The sequence below is a fragment of the Opisthorchis viverrini genome, assembly GCF_000715545.1.
Source record: "Opisthorchis viverrini unplaced genomic scaffold opera_v5_151, whole genome shotgun sequence".
NCBI lineage: Eukaryota > Metazoa > Platyhelminthes > Trematoda > Opisthorchiida > Opisthorchiidae > Opisthorchis > Opisthorchis viverrini.
In genome coordinates, this window is record NW_008751807.1 from 950626 (window position 1) to 970879 (window position 20254).

General features: G+C 43.7%; 1 protein-coding gene across 1 annotated transcript in view; it reads left to right on the top strand.

The window, feature by feature from the left end:
* The window catches only part of T265_14170 (hypothetical protein), a gene marked incomplete at both ends in the record, with an annotated part of 154143 nt that overhangs the window by 74648 nt on the left and 59241 nt on the right, over window positions 1–20254 (top strand). Inside the window, 3 exons of the mRNA XM_009172325.1 lie at window positions 10873–11061; window positions 12565–12759; window positions 18110–18411. Of these exons, the coding sequence (XP_009170589.1) occupies window positions 10873–11061; window positions 12565–12759; window positions 18110–18411 (686 nt within the window). The remainder of the gene's footprint in view (window positions 1–10872; window positions 11062–12564; window positions 12760–18109; window positions 18412–20254) is intronic.

Here is a 20254-nt window from a genome sequence, read left to right on the forward strand (position 1 = left end):
ACTGGCCTCGGTAGGGACGGTCGCAGTCCACGTTACTGTGCCAACATTCCACCCTCGAGTAAGAGACTGGCCTCAGAAGGGACGGTCGCACTCCACGTTACTGTGCCAACATTCCACCCTCCGGTGCCTGGTCTGCGACCCTGACAACGCACTGTGCCGGCCAGTGACATTTTTGAGAATTGGCTGTAAAAAAATCGATAAGCTGTAACACCCTTCCGGTGCCTAGCTGCCGTGCTACCCGAAGGAAGCATGAGGGCTGGGATCCTGCCAGGTTGCCCAAGCCTAGACAGGGGAAGTTGAGAGGCAGAAGTCGGGTTTGAACCATGGACCTTCTGGTCATTAAATTCGCGCTCTAGCCAATTGAACCGTCTCTCCCCCATGCGAATTGGTTGACGGACCTGCTGTTGAACTTGTGTAGTCTTGCTCACTTTTGTGTAAGCAGTACCGCAGAGTTTCGACCTCAATTTCCACTCAGAATCGTTGCATTTGTGCGTGACTCTAAGTTCTGTATAGGGGACCTGAACACAACTTGTGGATTGTATCCCCCTTTGAGAATCATCTGAACTTCAGGGTAATCGTCGCTGGGCTGGTAGACCGCTGGGGTTGTGGTAGCAGTCTTGGGGAAATAAAGTGGCAGTGGCATCATGTGGGCCGTTCTGACAAATCACCCCACTTTCTCAACGAGAACAGTGACCGGATGTGGGTAGTTAAATGTGACATTGTGAGAAGTGCGTCAGCCGTATAAGGTTTACGGAAAACACTGGGAGAATTTTTCGAGAACGTCTGAACCAGCGACATCTGGACGTCTAATGTGACATTTCATATGACATGACATAGGCGACTTCGTGCACATAACCATGGTTACGCACAATCAACTGTTGGCTACGGACATCCGCTGCAGCTATTTGCATTTGAAAGCGCGCCTCCACCTATAGATGCAGACTTCATGTTTCGACTAACTTGCATCTGTGGTTAATGTCAGAGGATCCCAATAATTCTGCGCAGTTTTTGTGCTGGTCACACACACGCAGTTTAAATGATCCGGGATCACTACGAGCATAAGGCATTTCACGAAGTATTCATGTGTTGTCCAGTCTTCGGGTATTTAGATGACCCAGTCTATAAGAGGGCTTTCTACCAGATGAAGCTTCCAATATACGAAAATATAAGCATTTCGATGGTTTCTTTACTTAGTGGGATATCGTGTATGCGTGCAGTCAACACTCCAAAAACGGTGCTGATCAACACGTTTACAACAACTAAAACGCCGGCTTCCTAGGCGGTGGTGGGATTTTCGGGATTTTCTCAGCTGTATTCTAAAGAGGATTATTACGATACGCGATATCCTTAAGTTAGGTTTGTCAATCGCCAGAATCAAATGCATCTTTAAACTGTTCACACTCAGTTTGACAAATTCTTAGAGTGACGTTAGAGCTAGATTAACAGTAGCTCGATGCCTGATGAGAGTTATCTTAGAAGTATTCGATAATAGTGGATCCTTCCTTTGTGTAGATCCCTGTGAAGTCCTGTCAACAGAACTTTTTCAAATCACTTGTGCTGCAGCCAGGCAGTAGTGACAAGATTTCATTCATTCTCACGTCCAAAAATATGCTTCATGATAAAGATGCAGAGCTTGAACAAAGTCATGGGATAAATACTGAAAACTGTTCACTGGTCACAAGAGTCCAAAAATGCAAGTGCAGCTTGGAATGAACAGCGATATAGGCATTATTCGTATACTGGACTGTTATGTCTAATAAATGTCAGAGTGGCATCTAACCTCTAAAGCATGTGATGATGGCATATTGGACACAGTCAATGAGAGAATGCACATCTGAAATCAGCTCCTATGTATGATACTCATCTTAACCACTTCTGCCTTTAAGGGGATCGTCGACTATATTGTATTTTGCCCCTGTCTCCAGTGTCTCCGCCCGTCAAAACGGACGGTTGCCGCTGTCCGTGGTCAACAAGATTGGTGTGCACGGTCGAACGGCTGCGTCACCCGCGGCTCGGACAGCCCCCATGACTCATCAGTCTATGCAGTAAATCTCAGTGGTGCATGAAAGCTCACGAAGTCAGCTAAACGTAACAGTGGCAGGACCCATGGAAAGCCTGAAAAACGCCCACCAGTCTTACCCGTTACCCTGCTCAGATATCTGGCGAGAGAGAGAGACAGAAAGACTAAGCACTGACGGTGCCTCTGTGGATGGTGCTAAACAGCTTGAATGATACTTCGTACAGCACCTTAGGTAGAAGGAGCACTTGCCGCAATGTCGATCACCCAAGATAAACCGGCGCATCTAACACTGGACCGACAACCACAGATAATAATGTCGTTTTGAGATTGTGGTTGCACCTCAAGTGAGGCTGCGCGTCGGTTCATAACAATTATTACTAGCCTGAGGCTTGTTAGAGAACTTGTGGTGAGGTGTCAATGGAATGACAGCGCAGAGAATGCAGAAGAAGAACAGAGACCATGAAATTCCACCGATGATTTATCTGCTTAAAAAGGCTTCAAGGATGTGCATGAGGATTCGGCGAATACCATTAATTGTATTGGTCAAGAGATGAAAACCAGATACGTCTCAAACATCTCTGCCCGAATTTCCACAACATAATTTTATGACCGGTGACTAAATGGCTATTTCACCGGACCAAACCCGTCGTGGTAACAGCTAACTGATATGGACAAGCATTGAGCAATCTGGGCAGAGCACTATTATGCGGTCACTACCGGAGATATAGGTCAAGCTTAAATTAATTTTGTGCAATCCGTGGTTCGCATCGCTTGTCTCGTGGTAGCAGAAATAAAAATAATCCAGGAAACAATGAAAGAGTAACGGCAGACTTTGGTGATGTACACGATAAGGGTCGTATGCGTTGTGTTCGGTTTTATGAGCATGACCTTAACTTAAGACCCGAGGTTAGCCATAATATTAGACGGAAGTTCATTCGTGTTGCGTCATTACAGTTGCCAATCCAGCGACGTTAGAAACAGTTAAGTGGAAGTGCGGTTTTGCACATGACTTACGAAGCGACCCAAAGCGTTTCGACTGTCTGAAGAGGAACAGGCGAGATTATGAGAATAAAATTTTATAAGTTTCCACGTGAGGTTTACATCGGTACCCCAAGGCAGTATTCAAAATTGCTACTTCTGGTTATGTTTAAACAAAGAATTGCCTGTAGGTTATAATTTTCATGGAAAAAATTCACTGGGTGATCTATTCGACTCACCGTTCAACTGTTTGAGTACAAGTGCAGCCGAATTCTCTCACCTCGCACCAGAACAAGCCCAACCCTCAATGAAAAAGTTCAAATAACAGGCTTGGTTCCGATTCTGGCTGACCCTCCCAAATATCTTCGCGAAATCCAAGAAGATCGACCTAAGCACGAACATATAAATTTAAAGTAACCAAGTAGTTATCCTTACTGTATTCATAGGGGAACTGTTCATCGACCGTTTGCTCACTTCATGGGCCTAGGGAAATCCTAATCTGCATTCCGTAATCCCGCAGTTGAAAACCGTGGGCCAGCCATTGTTAATGGTGAACAGTTCCGGCTTGTTTTTTGTTAGGGTACCAACCACCACCTATTTTTTGCGTTGCTCACGAGCTGTTAGACGTGACGAGGTTGTCATATACCGTGATGTCCCTCGAGTCCCTCTGACACAACTTACGTGTTTTGGCTTCTCTCAAATGCTGTATCTCGTACAGAACTTGGGGTCGCATGTTTTGATTATTACAAAAAATGGAATTAAATCATAAACATGAAATTCAATCGAACATGAAACTATGGACTAGAAAAGTACGTGTGTGGATTGAGATTGGTATAATCGATTTTTTCCCCGGAGATCAAGATGATTCGAAAATTCGCAGAAGAAAGTATTTGTTTGTAGGAACCCCAAAGAAAACCTGAATAGCCTGGTTTCGTTTTGACGATGTTTCCATTAACCATTGAGGATATCGTGGGTTTTCATTCAAAATGAAGTGTTAACTATATTATATCCAAGTAAAGATCCACAAATGGGGTCAAAATATCCTACACACAAAGTGGGGTCTACTTAATGGTAGGTAAGGCTGCAATCATTTGCTTTTTTTCCCGACTCTCAACATGAACAGGTAATCTGGATTGCATGAAAGCCCACATGAGGTTGCTGTACGGACCAGGTTTATGTCACTGTGTCGGAATTTCGGTAACTTGGGTGCTTTTACTGATGGTTGATCAGATGGCCTTTGATCACGATGAACAGACTAAAGGCCATCTGCTCAAGCAACAAAATCAAGTTTAGCCGTTATATAAGTTCCCAGCTACGTTCGAGTACTGTTTACCATGCAACCCCATACTACCAGACTATCCGCAAAGAGCCGATTCGGAGAGGACAATTTGATTGCTTGGTCGTGAATCCCAGCTGTTTCCAGGTATCACATAGCAGCTCAAATCATTCGTATTTTTATATTCACAGACTATCACACAAACTTGATTCTTCCATATGCTGGAAAGTTGCGCACCGAACGTGACTGCCGTGCACATAAGCGAATTGCTGGTGCAGTACGTGGTAACTACAATTTCTATAGCCTGGGTTCGAACCCCGCATGCGTCCCTTCAGACTGCATGCCGACAGTAAGGGGTGGGACTTACTGGCAGAATTGGGGAATTTCTTTATGGTGTATCTCAAGAAAGACGTAAACTAAAATCAACAGTAGGTACAAATTCCTGGCTCTTCAGCTCCACCTCCTCTCCAAACCAAACAAGGCGAATTCGGGGTGCGTCTTGACAACCATTGCATACAGACGCTCCCCATCTTATATGAGTTCACCTGAAGTTTCGATGTTACTCAAATTACAGTGGAAATCAAACAACAGGTCGAATAAAATAATGTCTGGTCACTGATTCGGCTTCTGATTGGGCCCAAACCAAGATAATCAGGGAAGCATGGTACAGTAATCCGTCATCTTCGGCCGAAAAACACATTCAGGATCCAAGTCATTTGACGAGAAGGGCTTTATCGTTTGGTCTTGTTATGTAACACGAATCTGAATCTCCTCGTAGTCGGTGGAGCCGTGTCGATCATTCATTATCAACCGGTTCTATGTGAGGTCTTGATTAGATCCTGTTTACCCTGATTCTGATATCTGTAAAGCAGACCGTATTTAATGCTGTAGTTGACGAGACTTACGAAAATGTTAGCGCATTTTTATTAGTCTCCACTTCTCCGATCTAACACAGCCCAAGCCCTTCGATTGAGCTAACCGTGCTCCGTCGACTGACGTTATGCCTACCAAAACATGTTCATAGAATAGCCAGTTTTAATGTCGGCACCAACCTGTGCGCCCAATCCTCCCAATTGCAAGTAATATGTCTGAACATGAATCTCTCTACCATTACTGATACCAATCGTGTATTCTTCTCAGGAAAACTGAAACACACTCAGTGAAGCACTAAATGAAACCCTTTGAATAGCTTCGTTCTTCTACTTTCTGAGAAATTTTACTAAAGGATGTCATCAATTTTATTGGACCAAGTACATTAAGTGTCGATGAGTAATACAGACAGAGGTCGCAAAATCGACGGCTAGACCCGAGGAACAGGTTGAAAATCAGTAAGCGCGATTGATCTATCAAACTTCTAACCAACACCCAGTCCACAAGATTTGGTCAACAACAATGTCGGTGTGTTACAGTTGAAGGACGAAATGTTTGAAGTTTATAATAAATGGTGTGTTGCTCTGAAAATCGTGATTGTATGGGAAGCATTTGTATGCAATTTCCTCGCACACCAATCAAGGTGAACTTCGTCCAGTTTCTAAACTTCAGTAGTTTTCTCCAGGCCTGGGAAGTGCTTCGGAATGATGCAACCGCTCAAGGCTCGTAGGTCCTCATGCGACAAACAGTACCATAATACAGTGTTTCCAAATAGGAACCACCTGTGCGACTTGGCCAAACTAGACCCTTCTGGACGAGGAGGGCTATTGAGCCAAAAGTTCTATTGTATGGAAAATATTTTACTGATTTTCATTTCATATCATTCCTTGTCGTACCCTAGCCTTTTATGAGATATATTTGTCATACAACTGGCAAAAATTATGGGACATAAGTGCTCAGCTGATCTCCGCGAATTCTCGTCAGTAGAAGCAAGAGGCGGGAACTTATCATTGTCTTAAAACAATCTGCCGTTTTAAGCTTATTTCGAGCTGGATAGAACAGACTTACTCTAAGGTCACTGAAAGCTCCTCGAAAGCCCACGACTTGTTTTGACCTTCCGCAAATGCGTCACTTTGTCATGCAAATGAAACCATCTGAACTCCCCAAGATGAAAGAAGAACTTGAGAACAATCAAACAGCTATTTTGGATGAAGATAGCTCGATGAGTGGGTCACCTGAGAAGTCCGATGGAGCGTGGTTGTTTGGGAACAGGTAACAGCCTACTCTCTCATTTTCGAATGGTATCTTATCAGACTTTGTATCCGGATTGCCGATTTAATTTTTGCTTGGAGAAGACTAAGCTTGCTCTGACGACGTTCAGATTTACCACCGCACACGAACAGCAGTTGTTTTGCGCATGTATATGCATACTCAGTTCCTGCCTTCAGTTTGAAGACCAAATAAACTGCCGAATTTTGGCCTGACAGAATCAATCGGTTCACTGAAGTATCCTTTCACTATTACTCCACGAAAAACGTTTATTGTGTTTGAATAACGGATTGAATTTCGTGTAATATTTTCGTGCGTGGTGGAAGCTACTTGCTTATTCATTTGGCAGTACCCATTATGTAAAAGAAAAGTTGAAAGACCATAAATGAACTGGTTTCTGCTGTTATGGATTATGGTTGCCCTGAGTCGGGAACACGAATTTCACTTCAGTTCCTTGCGTAACTTTAGGTAAAACACGTAACAAATAATCAGGGATTAGGTGGGAATCCAAACATAAGTGTACCGCACCTATCTTCAGTTTGACTGACAACAAGGGGAGGCATGAAAGGTGGTCGCTGAACCTTACATCGCCCTAGTCTCAACCGGTACCTAGTTTTAATCTTTGAGGTCAGTTCGACTGTGTAGGATGAATATGCGGGAAGATTTTCCATTCGTATGACCGTGGGTAGCCTCAAAATCTGTATTCTGGCAGCGCCCATTCGCCTTATCAACTGAAAACAAGTTCTTGTGCTGCAGCTTATCTCGGTATGTTCCGTTGCTAAGATTCTCTCGTTACTCGGAGAAAGGAACCGAAAGTTTGCTTAATTTCAGCCAGAAAGATTGTTACCTATTGACAAGTTCGAACAATAATTAAGTTGGAGGATCTGAAGGATCCCGAAATACCGAAAAATATATGATATCTGTAACGCTTTCTACCAAACTTTTATTGCTACAGTACTCTGCAGCGTAATTGATTGTCAGTCCTAAAACTGCACTTGAGATGATCGCTTGACCTCATGTCATTGTTAAGATCTGCAGGTTTAGCAGGTTTCCCTACTTCCAGTACCATGGCGACAGCTAGTTGGCCACCTTCGAGCCGTGACCACGAGCTCTGCGCATCAGAGGTAGTCGGTCGCCGGATTGACGAGACTGGGTGAATTGCATCAGCAGTATCTGTCTGTCTGCATTCGCCGCAAGGTCAGCATGCTCTGTCTCAACTCATGGTCGCCTGTGGCGGGCCAATAGCCTTGTCTTGGGGCACGTGACTCGGTTGCTCAGGCCCATTCATGCACCAGAGCGGCGAAATGATAGAGCTCCTGATTCGCCGCGCCCGTAACATCCACGTCTCTCAAGCGAGGACAGGTGTGGTGCCTTGCCATGTGTGGCGCATAGGTGGCGTGTAGGCGAAAAAATCGATTGGATGGCCGGAAAACGGGGCGAAATGCCAGGGTATTGCTAATGCGCGCAAAGGGTGGCGTTCAAGGTGTGCTTATTACGGGCATGCGGACGATTAGTTCAATCGTATCAAACAGGGCAGTTATTACCTACCTACCAGTTAAGGTGGAAGCATCGGAAGTTCCCTTGCACTAAACATCTGTACGACAAGCGGAAATTGTGATAGCAAAAGACTTGGAGAGGCATCCTGAGGTAGCATAATCCACTCTGCGTTTAACTATGCTCAAACTGAGTCGCGTATGATCTACGGATGTACTTCCAGGAACCGCCGCGAGGAAAAATTCTGCGGCTCCACTTTCATTCGACGGTACTGTAAGTGTTGCACTGACAATAGTTAACGGCTTTATCTTAGATGAAAAGTGTCCTGTGATATCTTTTCGACTTTGGTAGACTATTTTTACTGCACCCTCAGGGTCCGCCACAACATGACTGTATGCACACCTGGGCCATCCAGCTAGGTTGTAATTCACACAACTGGGATTTACTCGAGCGGTTGGATCCTCAGCACTTTAAAGATATTCGTAGCGTCGAATAAAAGCTTGACTAATTTCTCATCCACAAATTAACTTGGCGTTAACGGAGAGCTCAACTAAATCCTAGCTTATTCTCTTGTTTCTAATAGTTTTCAAGTGGATGAGACGCATAAGGTAGTTTTACGTCGAGGAAAAGTAGTTGCGCATCTCGAATACGGTGACAACCGCAACATGAAGCAGCTGTTGTGCAGTATATTCAGCTGGTAAATATCATTAGAGATTCAGCTGGAATTTAGTTGAGTCTCAAGTAAAAAGACGAAATTGTGTGCAGTATGGGTTCAAGCAGTACAGTAAATTCTCGGGAACCCGGGAATGCACCTACCTGATAAACCCGAAGAGGGGTTCATCACTGAAGATGCCTCCTCGTACGGTGACAATACGTTTCCATGCAAGCTGATTGTCACAATCGGCAAACAAATCAAATACTACCTGATTAAAAATAAATGAATGCGATTTCAATCGAATCTCAGCGGAAACTCCCACCTTATGACACCCAATAAAGACGAAGCAGGTAGTGGACCATCGGCTTTCCGTGACCTTATGAGTGGTGTCACGTCAAGAAGTTGAGGGTAGCTACCGCCACCTCTTATGAGCTGCACTCCACACAGGCCGTGGGGCCAACCCGTTTAACAACGGCCCATCTGTCCAACTAATTATGCAGTCTCAGTGAGCTTGGCTTCTGGACATTCTTGTGCATCTTGGCTAAGCAGCAGTCAGTTGCCATGCCAATTAGTTTTATCCTTCCGCGACTTCTGAAAAAAAGAGGCCCCTGTTGGAGGATACTATGGCCAGAATTTGCAATCGTTTCCGGTCAATTTTGGCGGACTTGATATTTCGGCCCTGTCTCACGGTAGGGCACGAAGGATCGAGGGAGAACGGTTTTTGGGGGATGGAATGAGGCGGTCCCTCTTTTAAGGAGCGGACAATCTGAGCTATCCTCGCACTTAGATGAGATTCCAGGCCTAGGTGAGACTACACCCAACAGTTCGCTTTGTAATATGCACGCTATGGAAGCACCAGGGGACAGTGATTCTCCGAAGGCAGGTTTTCACAACAATTTCTGTGGATGGAAAACAGAAACAAAGCTCATGAGCCAAAGCCCAGTAAGCAAGGTTGTACATCACCAATACTTACTATGAATCAAGCAAACTGACAGACAACGTATACTACAGCTTTACGGTTTAAGCGGTAGGCTGCGCCAGTCGGTTTTTCTTTCGCTATACTTGTCCTCTTTGACTACACCACACAACGTATTTACGGATTTTGAAGTCAGGAGTTATGATTACATATGCGTCTCTCATCATAGATGGAAGCTGGCGAAGAGCGAGCGCAATCGTTTATGCCTGTGCAGACAGTGTGACTTGATTGCGTAGTTTGACTAGCGTTGACTAACCCACCAGTAACAACACAATCAAACATAAATAATCTGCGCAGTATTGTGAACCAGAAGGTAGATGGGACTGCTGGCCTTTTTACCAACCTATTCGCTATCATCTCGCTCCATCACGCCGGTGGTGTGTACTGACAATGCATAGGAATATTTCGTAAAAAAATGTTTACTCGCTTAGTCCTGTGTCCTCTAGACTCCAATATCGGAACCATTATAGTCAGACAGCAATTGCAATGCTCTCCTTAACCATTGTGCACTCTAATGGAAACGAATAGTAATGACTTAAAACTAGCTTCAAGATAATAAAAATTCAACCCAGTTTCAGGCGTCCTAATCTAATTTGTGCGGAAATTGTGCCCGACACTGGGGTTTCCTGGAGAATGAAATTACTAGTATTTCCCCTCTCGGGACAACTTTTATAAGAATAAGGATGGTAGACGATTTCAGGTGGTAGCGTGAAGTAACCCGATACTTGTGATGAAGATTGAGATATGCGTGACTTTGTCATGGCTGTATCGATCCTCGTGCGTCTCATGCGATAAAGAAAAGTTTACTTCGTAAGAAACCACATCCGTTACGTGTCTACAACAAGAGAGCTTCGAAAATCACCATCTATCTTGCAGTCAGCTCCCATAGGCCTAGTAACAATCACCACCAATCCATACCGGATTCCAGTAGCACTGTGATAGCAGAACACGACCGTGAATGTTTCATTTGGGCTTATTCCCGCGACGCATTGGTATAATCGATCTAATTCAGTAGATTCGTTCGATGGCCGCATGGTGTGTGAAATTTCGACATTGGATTTTATTTGCAAACATTCGTGAAATGTGCTTTATACCAATAGTTATAGTTAAACAGAGGTGACTTCATTCATGTCTGCTAAGTAAGGTTGTCCTGTGTGCCTCTTTTCTTATTAACTTTTTATTTCGTGGCTTTGATGATGTATTATGTTTACTGTATTCATTCGTAGCCTACAAAATCATTCTCAGATAACGGTAAACTTACACATGTCCAAGCAAATATAAAATATTTGCTGATATCAATGCATATTTCTGCCTCTGAATCTCTGTTCCAACAGACCTATGTCAGGGCGTTCATTGAGCGATACATTAGTTCGGTGGAGAATATCGGTAATACTTTGGAAGAATGGGAACGCAACCTTCAGAGAAATATTAACAGTTTGGATGATATCGCTTTCATCATGGACACATTGCGGGTGATTCGCGAACGTGAGATTGATACTGATTGTGAACTAATTCAGTGTGAGGTAAGGCGACCTTTTAAAGGGATTCTTTATGAGTTGCCCACAATGTTCACTTGTCTGGTGCTATCTTTAGGTAGCTGGGATTTGTAATAAATCACTCGTTTTGCTTTGGTAAACATTCCACGGGGAACCACTCTAAACTTACAGAGCCCACTAGACGTGCCATGGACGAATAAACCAGTGAAATGAGTTCAGGTTCAGCCGCCTGTCCAATCTTGGCAACCATGGCCGTAACATCTACGATCTGCGTGTCAATATGTTGCTGGTAGCTTCGAGACCAATGTCTAAAAGTGCTGTCATCATGCACTGATCCAAGGGGATCAGCGTAATCCAATGATGAGCAGTCAGCGAGCCTGGATCGTTCACCTGTTCCTTTGGAACACGCGGAGCAGCTTGGCAAACTGCGAATTCGTTCACTCCGAGGAGGGATTCGCCCTTGGAGAGTGTTCCTCAAAGTAACTACTCTAGGCGTCGTTTTCAAGTAGTACGCCTTTAGTCCGGACTAGTTCTTCAGACTAGCCAAATTTGAAAGTCAGACGGTGGATACGACCGAATTGGTATCATACCCTTCCTCAGGCCAATTGTTGTCTTCCTTATATTTCATGACCTGGTTTGTATAATGTGAACTAGGTAGAATAAGAGATACTGGTTAACTGCTTGCCCGATATCGATAACGAATTATGTGTGTAAAACAAAGCAAGAATAATTCATTTTCTGAATTCCAATACTCTCTTCCAAACGCAGAGATCGTTCATTCGAAAGTAGCACGGATTACAATTATTACTGAAAATGTAGCCTTTGAGTTTGATGGCTAAAAAACAATTTGAAAACAGCGAATTTCTGGACTCACACTAAGTTATCTGGGTATTTTATAAAGCGAGCGTATATAATAGTTCTCATGAGAGTCATTTAAAGCTGAGAATAAATTTCCTGCTAGCCTCATGACCGAATTCAAGTTTGGTTGAGCCCGTTGAATCAAGTGAGCCAAAGTGAGTGACTTCACTTCACTGCCTGCGCCAAACGGTTGGCTTGTTTGGATGGTGAGTGGAAAAAAGACAGCTTGTTTATCTGCAGTTCATTTGAATATTCCAGAGTTGTGAATCCAACCGACATACCCAAAACCAAGCAAGGCCAGTGGACTGTCGTTAAATCCTCATCAGCGTCACCTGACTAAGTACAGGAAATTAGGTATTCACTTGTCGTTTTTAGAGCATTTCCGGGCATGTGTTACGTTTCATTGTCACCCGTTCAATTACATTTACAATGTCCTTAATACTATTCCTAAAACGGTCGTGATTCGGTCTTCAAAAATGAGCCGATCCATCAGTTGCATCCTTGTTCTAGATTAGAGTGAAAGAGGTCGCTGTCGATCAGAAAGCATCAGAAATCTGGAGATTCATAAACCCATTAATTAGTGCTGATTCATCCTGGACTTGGTGTGAATATTTGTCTTCTAACAAATTTCCGTGATCCTGTGCGTTATCCCATTAATTTTAATTCTGACAGGAAGCGAACGCGTTATTGAGCAAGTTCAATCTACCCTACCCAAAGGACATTGGTGATCGAGTGGAATTAGTACGATGCGCATTCTTGCGCATTAAAGAGCGTGTGTTCCATACCACGGATTATATACTGTCAATACAAGGTGGATACAAGGATGGTCTATTGGCTAGCATTCAAGAATTGAAGGAATCAACGCAGGTGTTTGAAGCAGATTATGATGAGGCAAGTGATTTCCCCAAGTTCTCTGTAATTTCGCCCCCCACCCGATTCCAGCATTTTTACGAACTTTCTGCGGCTGTGCCGTCATATGGCGGAAGCTTCAACATTGGTTTACACGGAGGTTGATAACAGCCTCAGTATTTACCCTGTATCACCGCACTTGAGACTGAAACCTCATTGTGAAGAGGATCTTTATCATAAGAATCCCGCAACGCAATGCGTCTTAATCGGTGCGCATTATTCGCACAATGCTGTCAGCTGCAAAACCTTTACAAGTGGAGTAAAACTTTCTACGCCAAAATATTGCATTTTGTTGCGTATGTGCTCAAACCGAAAACAGTTCTAATCTACATTCATATTTTTGCAGCTCGCCAAATTTCATCGTTCACTGAATCAACCGTGCCTCTGGTTAGGAAGTCTTGTGGGATAATTTCCCACCATCGCGGAGACCCCAGGATGCCTGAACGGGGCTTATAAGTTTGAATTGGTATTCTCAATTCAATTGCCCGATTGCTTTAGTTCATCAGGGACACGTCATAACTTTCGAAAATTCCACTCCATTGTGCGAATACTGAACGCCGTCTTAATCTATTTCGCACCGTAAATTTGACTTGCCGCGAAACTGTCATAACTTTCAAAATTCCCCTCCATTGTGCGAATACTGAACGCCGTCTTAATCTATTTCGCACCGTAAATTTGACTTGCCGCGAAACTGTTGCTGATCCGAAACAAAACAGTTCAAGTGACACAAAAGTGATGTTAGCAAAACTGGTTTATTCTGACGGTTTGATTAGTATTCTTCCTTGTCCGAAAGAAGGAATGATGGGACCAATTTGGAAAGTGGGAGATATTTTGTCTCGTGACTAGTTACAATATAAACCGAGTACAGAGTAATTCATTTTCATAGCCGTGCACCTGCGTACAGTGTTCGCAGTGACAGTGGATAAGGCGATGGTCGAGAATGAAGGAAACATGAAATGGTGATTATGTACTACTGGAGAGATACAAGTGCACCACTGGATTGGTGTTGATATCGTACCGATGAATGCCTTCAGATATTAGTGAACTGGGTCTCTGATTCTTCGTGTTCGCGGACTATGTATTTGAGCGCGATTTAGACCATTTGCTATACTTATGCTGCTATCCCCAGGTCGTCTATTGCTCACTCGGTACCTGCTTCAGCGACGTGGCAGAGAAAACAGCCGTAGTATACCATCAGCTTGTTGCTGAAATCCACCCAATGGTATTTTGTTGTTGTCCGCAAGTACCGGTGGTCAAAGGAAGACAACTTTTCTTCGCATTCAGGAAACCATGGCCAGGCTTCACAATTGTATAGTAGCAATGTGACTTTATTGACTGTGTCCTCCAAAACTGAAATTCCCGTTTTTTCTCATCAAAACCCAAGCTATGAGGAAGCCAGAAGATGGGTTAATAGCGTTACTCGAAATGTTATGTAAATGACACGGTGGCTAGGATAAGCTTAACGTTTGTGTATGGCTTACAGCTGATGATCCTGATTATTTTGGTGACACGCACAAGTCTTTCTACTGATTCGGAAACCTCGCAAGTCATGAAAGTCAACTCAGAATTCTCTGGATCGATTGTAATCCGCTAGCCTCCAGTCAAGTATTAAACGAAACTTTTCCATATTGCGACCCATAAACACTGAGATAATCACCATGAAGACACATAATTGCGTGGATCGTTGATAGAGTAAGTAAGGTTTATGTGCAATTTGGTGTTTGAGTAGGAATTAAGGTTGCTATAAACTCGGAAGCTAAGCTAACCTCATTAACCTCAAGGATGGCGACCCCGGTTGTGGGCTGTCAGAATTTTCAGTAGCATTTTGTGAGTGATTTTCGGGTCAAGCTAAATAGAGAAGTTAAATAAAATCACAGCTGATCAGTCGCTCGTGGCCAAAAGGTTAAGGGTTCGGCCACAAGCCGGAAGGCCTCGGGTTCGAAACTCTCTGAGTTTCGTAAGATGCATGCTGATGATAGTTCTCGACAAGGATGAAACAGTTATAAAGTGGTTCTCAGCTTTTCAACATAGACTGGCTTCATTGACAAGACTAAATCTCTGTTGAAAATAAATAATGCTTTTAGCAAGCTTTATCACCGCTGCCAAACTTAATTGATACCAAAGTACAAACAACGATAAAATAAGAAATGGAGAACTGAGTGACGACTGTCAAAAGAAGGGACAGACCCACGGTGTGTTAAGATCAAATTTCACTGATGACAAGTTGAACGAACAACCTGTGGACCTACACGCTTCACCTGACTTCCGGTGTGATGTTTTTCACCCAGGCAGTTGTTCGTCTGCCAAATTTCCCTCCCTGATAATTTGGTTGTCAATTATTGTGTCAGCGTGCCTATTCGGCGTACGGTAGTGAAGTGTCAACGAAGACGGAATTTTGGGAGCTTTTTTGTGTTTTGATCCGTGAGGCTCAGGGCTCATATAATGCTTCAGGGAACTGGAGCGAGTGTAGTGGGACTATCCGTTATACCCCTCTAGAAAGTTTAAAAAGTCTAGAAAGTCATTCATTTTCCACAGAATTTCTCTGACGTGCCCTAAACAGGGTGATACGCGCAACACACACGTCGCAACACACACGTCCTGTCTGTGTATATACCATGGACAAGAGTGGACAACATAGAAAGATGAATCGGCGAGGATAAGCGCTGACGTGTACAGACTGATCGAAATGTAAAACACTTCATTGGTGAATTTCTTCAATTGTGAGAGGTTCACTGTTCCTGAGCCCCTAAAATTCCGACCTCTGGGCCGTTCCCCTTGGTCGTAAACAACCGATCGACAGTACAAACTGTCAGAGTATTTTAATGCATTTTGAGGTAACAAAAACCTTTGGATAACAATGGAATAAAAAGATGTGCGTGCCTTTCAGTATCCTTTAAAACGGAATGTTTGTGATAACCGCTTAAAATTTCGAAACTGCTTTCTACGCTCAATCCGAAACTCGCTACGATTAAGCCCGTTCATAGGCAGTGGGGTTTTTAAGTTGTGTCGGAAAACGATTCATAGTTCGCCAGAACATCGGTGAACATAATGCATTCATGAAGTTATCATTACTTTGGTAGTCACACCACTCTGTGTCGTGTGGTGCACGCTACAAAAACGAAGTAAGAACCTCTGTGTGTGCCAGACTTTGTTCATGAGGTCTTTTGAGATTCGGTTTTGAGCGATGGTTTGATGGGAAACCAGATGCAATCTGGTATCTTTAGATGGTCATAATCAACACTGGGGTGAAGTAAAATGCCATCTTGATAAGATACCGACTGCTAAAGTTTGTGATGGTTCTAGCTAAGACGTTTCTCCACTGAGGGTGTGTATTCTGCACGTGCAACAAGCCTCAGGTTAACGCACAATCAAAATGACTATGATCACCTACTAGTGTAACAGGAGTTTCACTGTAAACATACAAACAACTAGTCACAGCAAACGATGACATAGCGCAGTTACACCACAAAAGTGCTGCAAATTGGGTCACAGGCGTAAATGACGAAAGTGCACGCGGATAACTCGTCCTCACATGAGATGCTCAGAATGTTCGGGTGTCTGGCTACTGAGACCAAATGCGCCGAATGCCATTCCAGCTTTGACTTGTAGGATTTAGTGGATATAACTCTATGATTCAAGTGGACTTTGTGAACTAAATAGGCTTCCATCCTTACTGAACCTCAGACTAACTGACATATCAGGTAAAATGGGAGAAGTGTGGAATTTTGGTGTTACCACAGCGTCAGGGTTCCGAATCCTTTTTGAAACGCATAAGCTATCTGTAAATTCCGTGACTCGGCTGATAGTCCAGAAGCAAACATATGTTGCTTCCTTAGCAAATCTGATACAACGAAGATCTCTCAGTGTTATAGAGTGTCATTTTAAGCTTGAATTCTCCTCGAGATCACATATCACTGTATGCTGGACGAAACTATTTTATTTTTTGACTGGGCGCGAGTGAAAATGAATTTTCCACAACGTAGTTTAGAAGACAACCTTGTTTTAGTTCGACTTTTAGCTGGTCTGCAGTTCATATTCTTCTCACTCCAGCTAAGGAAAAAGCCTCCCTGAAACCCTTACTGATCGCAAACGGCTACCAAGACAGGTTCATCACCTTTTATACCCTCAGATACGGTTAGCACTTTTTCGAATAAAGAAGTTCTACTGTGTCTATCGTTTAACAACGTATGACACAAACTCAAATCTGCCCTAAATCGCACGTTTTCAGCAACTCGGTTGCAGTTGATCTCTGCAACCAGACGACTTGTGTTTCAGACTAAATCCAAGGGCGTGCCGGTTCACTACACTCCAAATGTCACATATCAGTTCAGTTGCAGTTGCAATCAAACATACATAGACAGAATGACCAATACCTTTCTCATTGGATTTGTGGGCACGGATCATGCAACTGGCAGATAGCAGCCTGATAGCAGCCACCCGGAGAATCACTTCTGCGACATGCCGGTGGAATAATTCATATAGTTGACCACTCCCTCCCAATACGTTCGGAGTTATCAGAGTTATCAGAGTTATGCAACGGAAAAACAAAGCCATTCATTTTTTCGAAGCAGTGTCAATTAGAGTACTATGCACACAGAAGTACTGATCAGGTTATCTGCTTATCCTGGAGTTCACCCCATCCCAATTTTCTCCAAAGGGCTTCACGTGACGTTCACTGTTCCCTCTTTGTTACTATGCCACCCATCTAAAAATACTGGTTTTGCGTTCACAACTGGTGAGAGTAGTTTTAGATTTACAGTCTCGCAACTCGTGTCTTTTTACCGTTCTGGTGAGAAGTACACATTTCACAAATTCCGGATAATATAGATCGAAAATCTTGACCGTACCGTTTTGGAACGCATACAAATTTTTTGTGAAAATTGCTTTAGTGTTCTGTTTTGGACATTAGTGCCCTAAATGAGATCGGTATTCTCAAAAGTGTAACAGTTTTTGGCAATGGCAGTGTGGTGGACGGATTTATCCCACTTTCGACTGTCAGCTGCAACTGTATCTACTTATTTAGAAGTGTTTTCCGGAGCTATAAAGCAATCCACTCAGTTCAGCCCTTCTTCGCCCCCTCAGAGTTAATTTTCCTTACCGTTTAAATATTAATGCAGTGATATTGCCCTCGTGGTTTGGCTCTCTATTAGCATCGGTTAAGTGCATCACCAAAAACTGATTGGATATCTTCAGTTCCTTGTCTTTGGGTACCTGGCTGGGGGCTCATTTACAGTGTTAATCACAAGCGCTAATAGCCAGTGAACCTGTTACGTCACGTGTTACGTCGTTTATCCTTTTCATCATCCAGAAAGGCCCTATGGTTCCCGGACTAGCACCTCAAGAAGCGCTGGACAAACAGATTCAGTTCAAAAACCGATTTGACAACTTGATTCGTAAAATCAACACAGCGCTCAAAGGTGAACTCCTGTTCGGCTTACCTGCCTCAGACTACAGCCGGGTACAACAAATCGGACGGGAACTGGACCTGCTTCAGCGGCTCTACGGTTTGTATAACGAGGTCAATCGTACAGTGGCTAGCTACTATGAGATTGTATGGCAGGAAGTGGACATGGAGAAGATTGGAGCAGATTTGCAAGAATTTCAGAATAAGTATGTTTTACTCCCGTAATTGTCCATTAAGCACAATGCCTTGTGAACAGTTTGTGCATGACATCTCCAGGTTGTTCCGTACCAGCAGTCAGCAAATCACCTTGACCTATATGCACTGTTGTTTTTCGTGGTGATGCACGTGATCTCGCCTTCGTCATTCGTTCACACACACGGCTCCCGTCCGGGTTCGTCTTAGTTGTCTCTGTCTGACGGTTGATAGGTTGAGCATTCAGCAACACACTACTCAGCCAAGCAGTTCAACACCACAGCAGCACACTCGGCGACTTCTACCCTGGCGCCTTCAGTGGGTGAAGAAATTGCATTCCCAGTCTGCAGTGGATTACGATTTTAGTGGCCTTCCTAATCGTCTCCTAACAAGTACACATTAGGTTACTGTGAGGAGCTGTATACTGGTCCGGGCACTCAAAGCCGAAAATTAGTACACCGATAGAGGAGAGCAGGACAATAACAACGCAAAGTTAAGTTGGTAGGTTTCGATACTATTAACCAGTGGAAGGCTAGGTTCATGTTCCTCCAAATAGTCTCCATGTGAAGCAGAAAATGCTGCAAATCTGGAAGTAAAACAACTAATCCAATTGCGTAGTAGACACAGGCTCGTTAGGTTAATCGGTTCACATTTCGTTTGTGAGTCATAGCTTTGAGCCATACCGCTCAAACAATGCAAAATAACTCGAGTGCAGATAGTAGATTTCACACGCTTCAAAAGTTACAGGAAGTCAAGAAAAGCAGATTCATTATAACGGTCAATGAGACTATCCATTGAATGAAAGAAAATCTATAATCACATTGACAATTACGACGTTTTAGCATTAACACCCCGTACATGAATGACTAGCTTCTGAATAAAGCCTGCCACTCAATAATGGTGGAACCACTGAACCCTTGCTCTTTTTCGCAGGTGGTCTGTACGCAGCCGAATTCGATGCAAACTCTTGAAACCGTTCACACACGGGGGAGTAAGACAGGCGGGCTTATCTCATAAATAGCGATCCTCAAACTGAACCATGAGACTGCATTGCAGAAAACTTCATGTTTGTTCCGAAGGTAGCGGGAGATATCAGTGCCATGCCTTGGCAGCAGTGCCCCTATTTGCACACTGTGATCACTGGTGTTGGTGTGACATTTTGTTGCTCATCTTGATGGACGTACTGCGCTTCCACTAGATTCCGCGATGATCAACAGATGCACTGCCAGACAACCATTCAGGCTATCTTCTCACTGGAAGGCTACCGCCATTCATTCATGGCGCAACGCCTCTACGCGAATGGTTGTTAAGTAGATGGAAAGGAATGTAATCCTGGTTCACTCTTATACCGATTTCAAACTCGCTCGAGAGGGTTTTGCAGGACCGCACCCGAGCCCTCATTTTTGCGCATGTTCTTTGATAAGGTTGACAAACTTTTCCGGACAGCCAAGCTTTTGTGGGACGATCCACAGAGCTTCTCGGCTGACTGCCTTGAAGGTTTTGGCAAAGAACATGAACAGTACACAGGACAGTTAATTTCTTTGCAATATGTTCGAATATTCGTAGCTGGGGTGCATTCATTGGTAGTTGATCTGTTCAACAGCGGATGAGGTCATCGACATCACAGACTGAATACACTAGTAGTGGAAACTTGTGATTCACTGCCATGGAGGGTGAAAAGGATGATTAGGAATGGACACAGTGTAAAATGTATCCAGAGAGGACGCCCAGGATCAAGGTGCGTACACCTTCCAAAACAACTGAGATCACGTACAAAACAGGAAAATGTGCTCGGTATTCGCAGCATTCTCGTTTTTACTCGTCACAGATTCTTGTGTCAGGGAGACGTCAGACCGT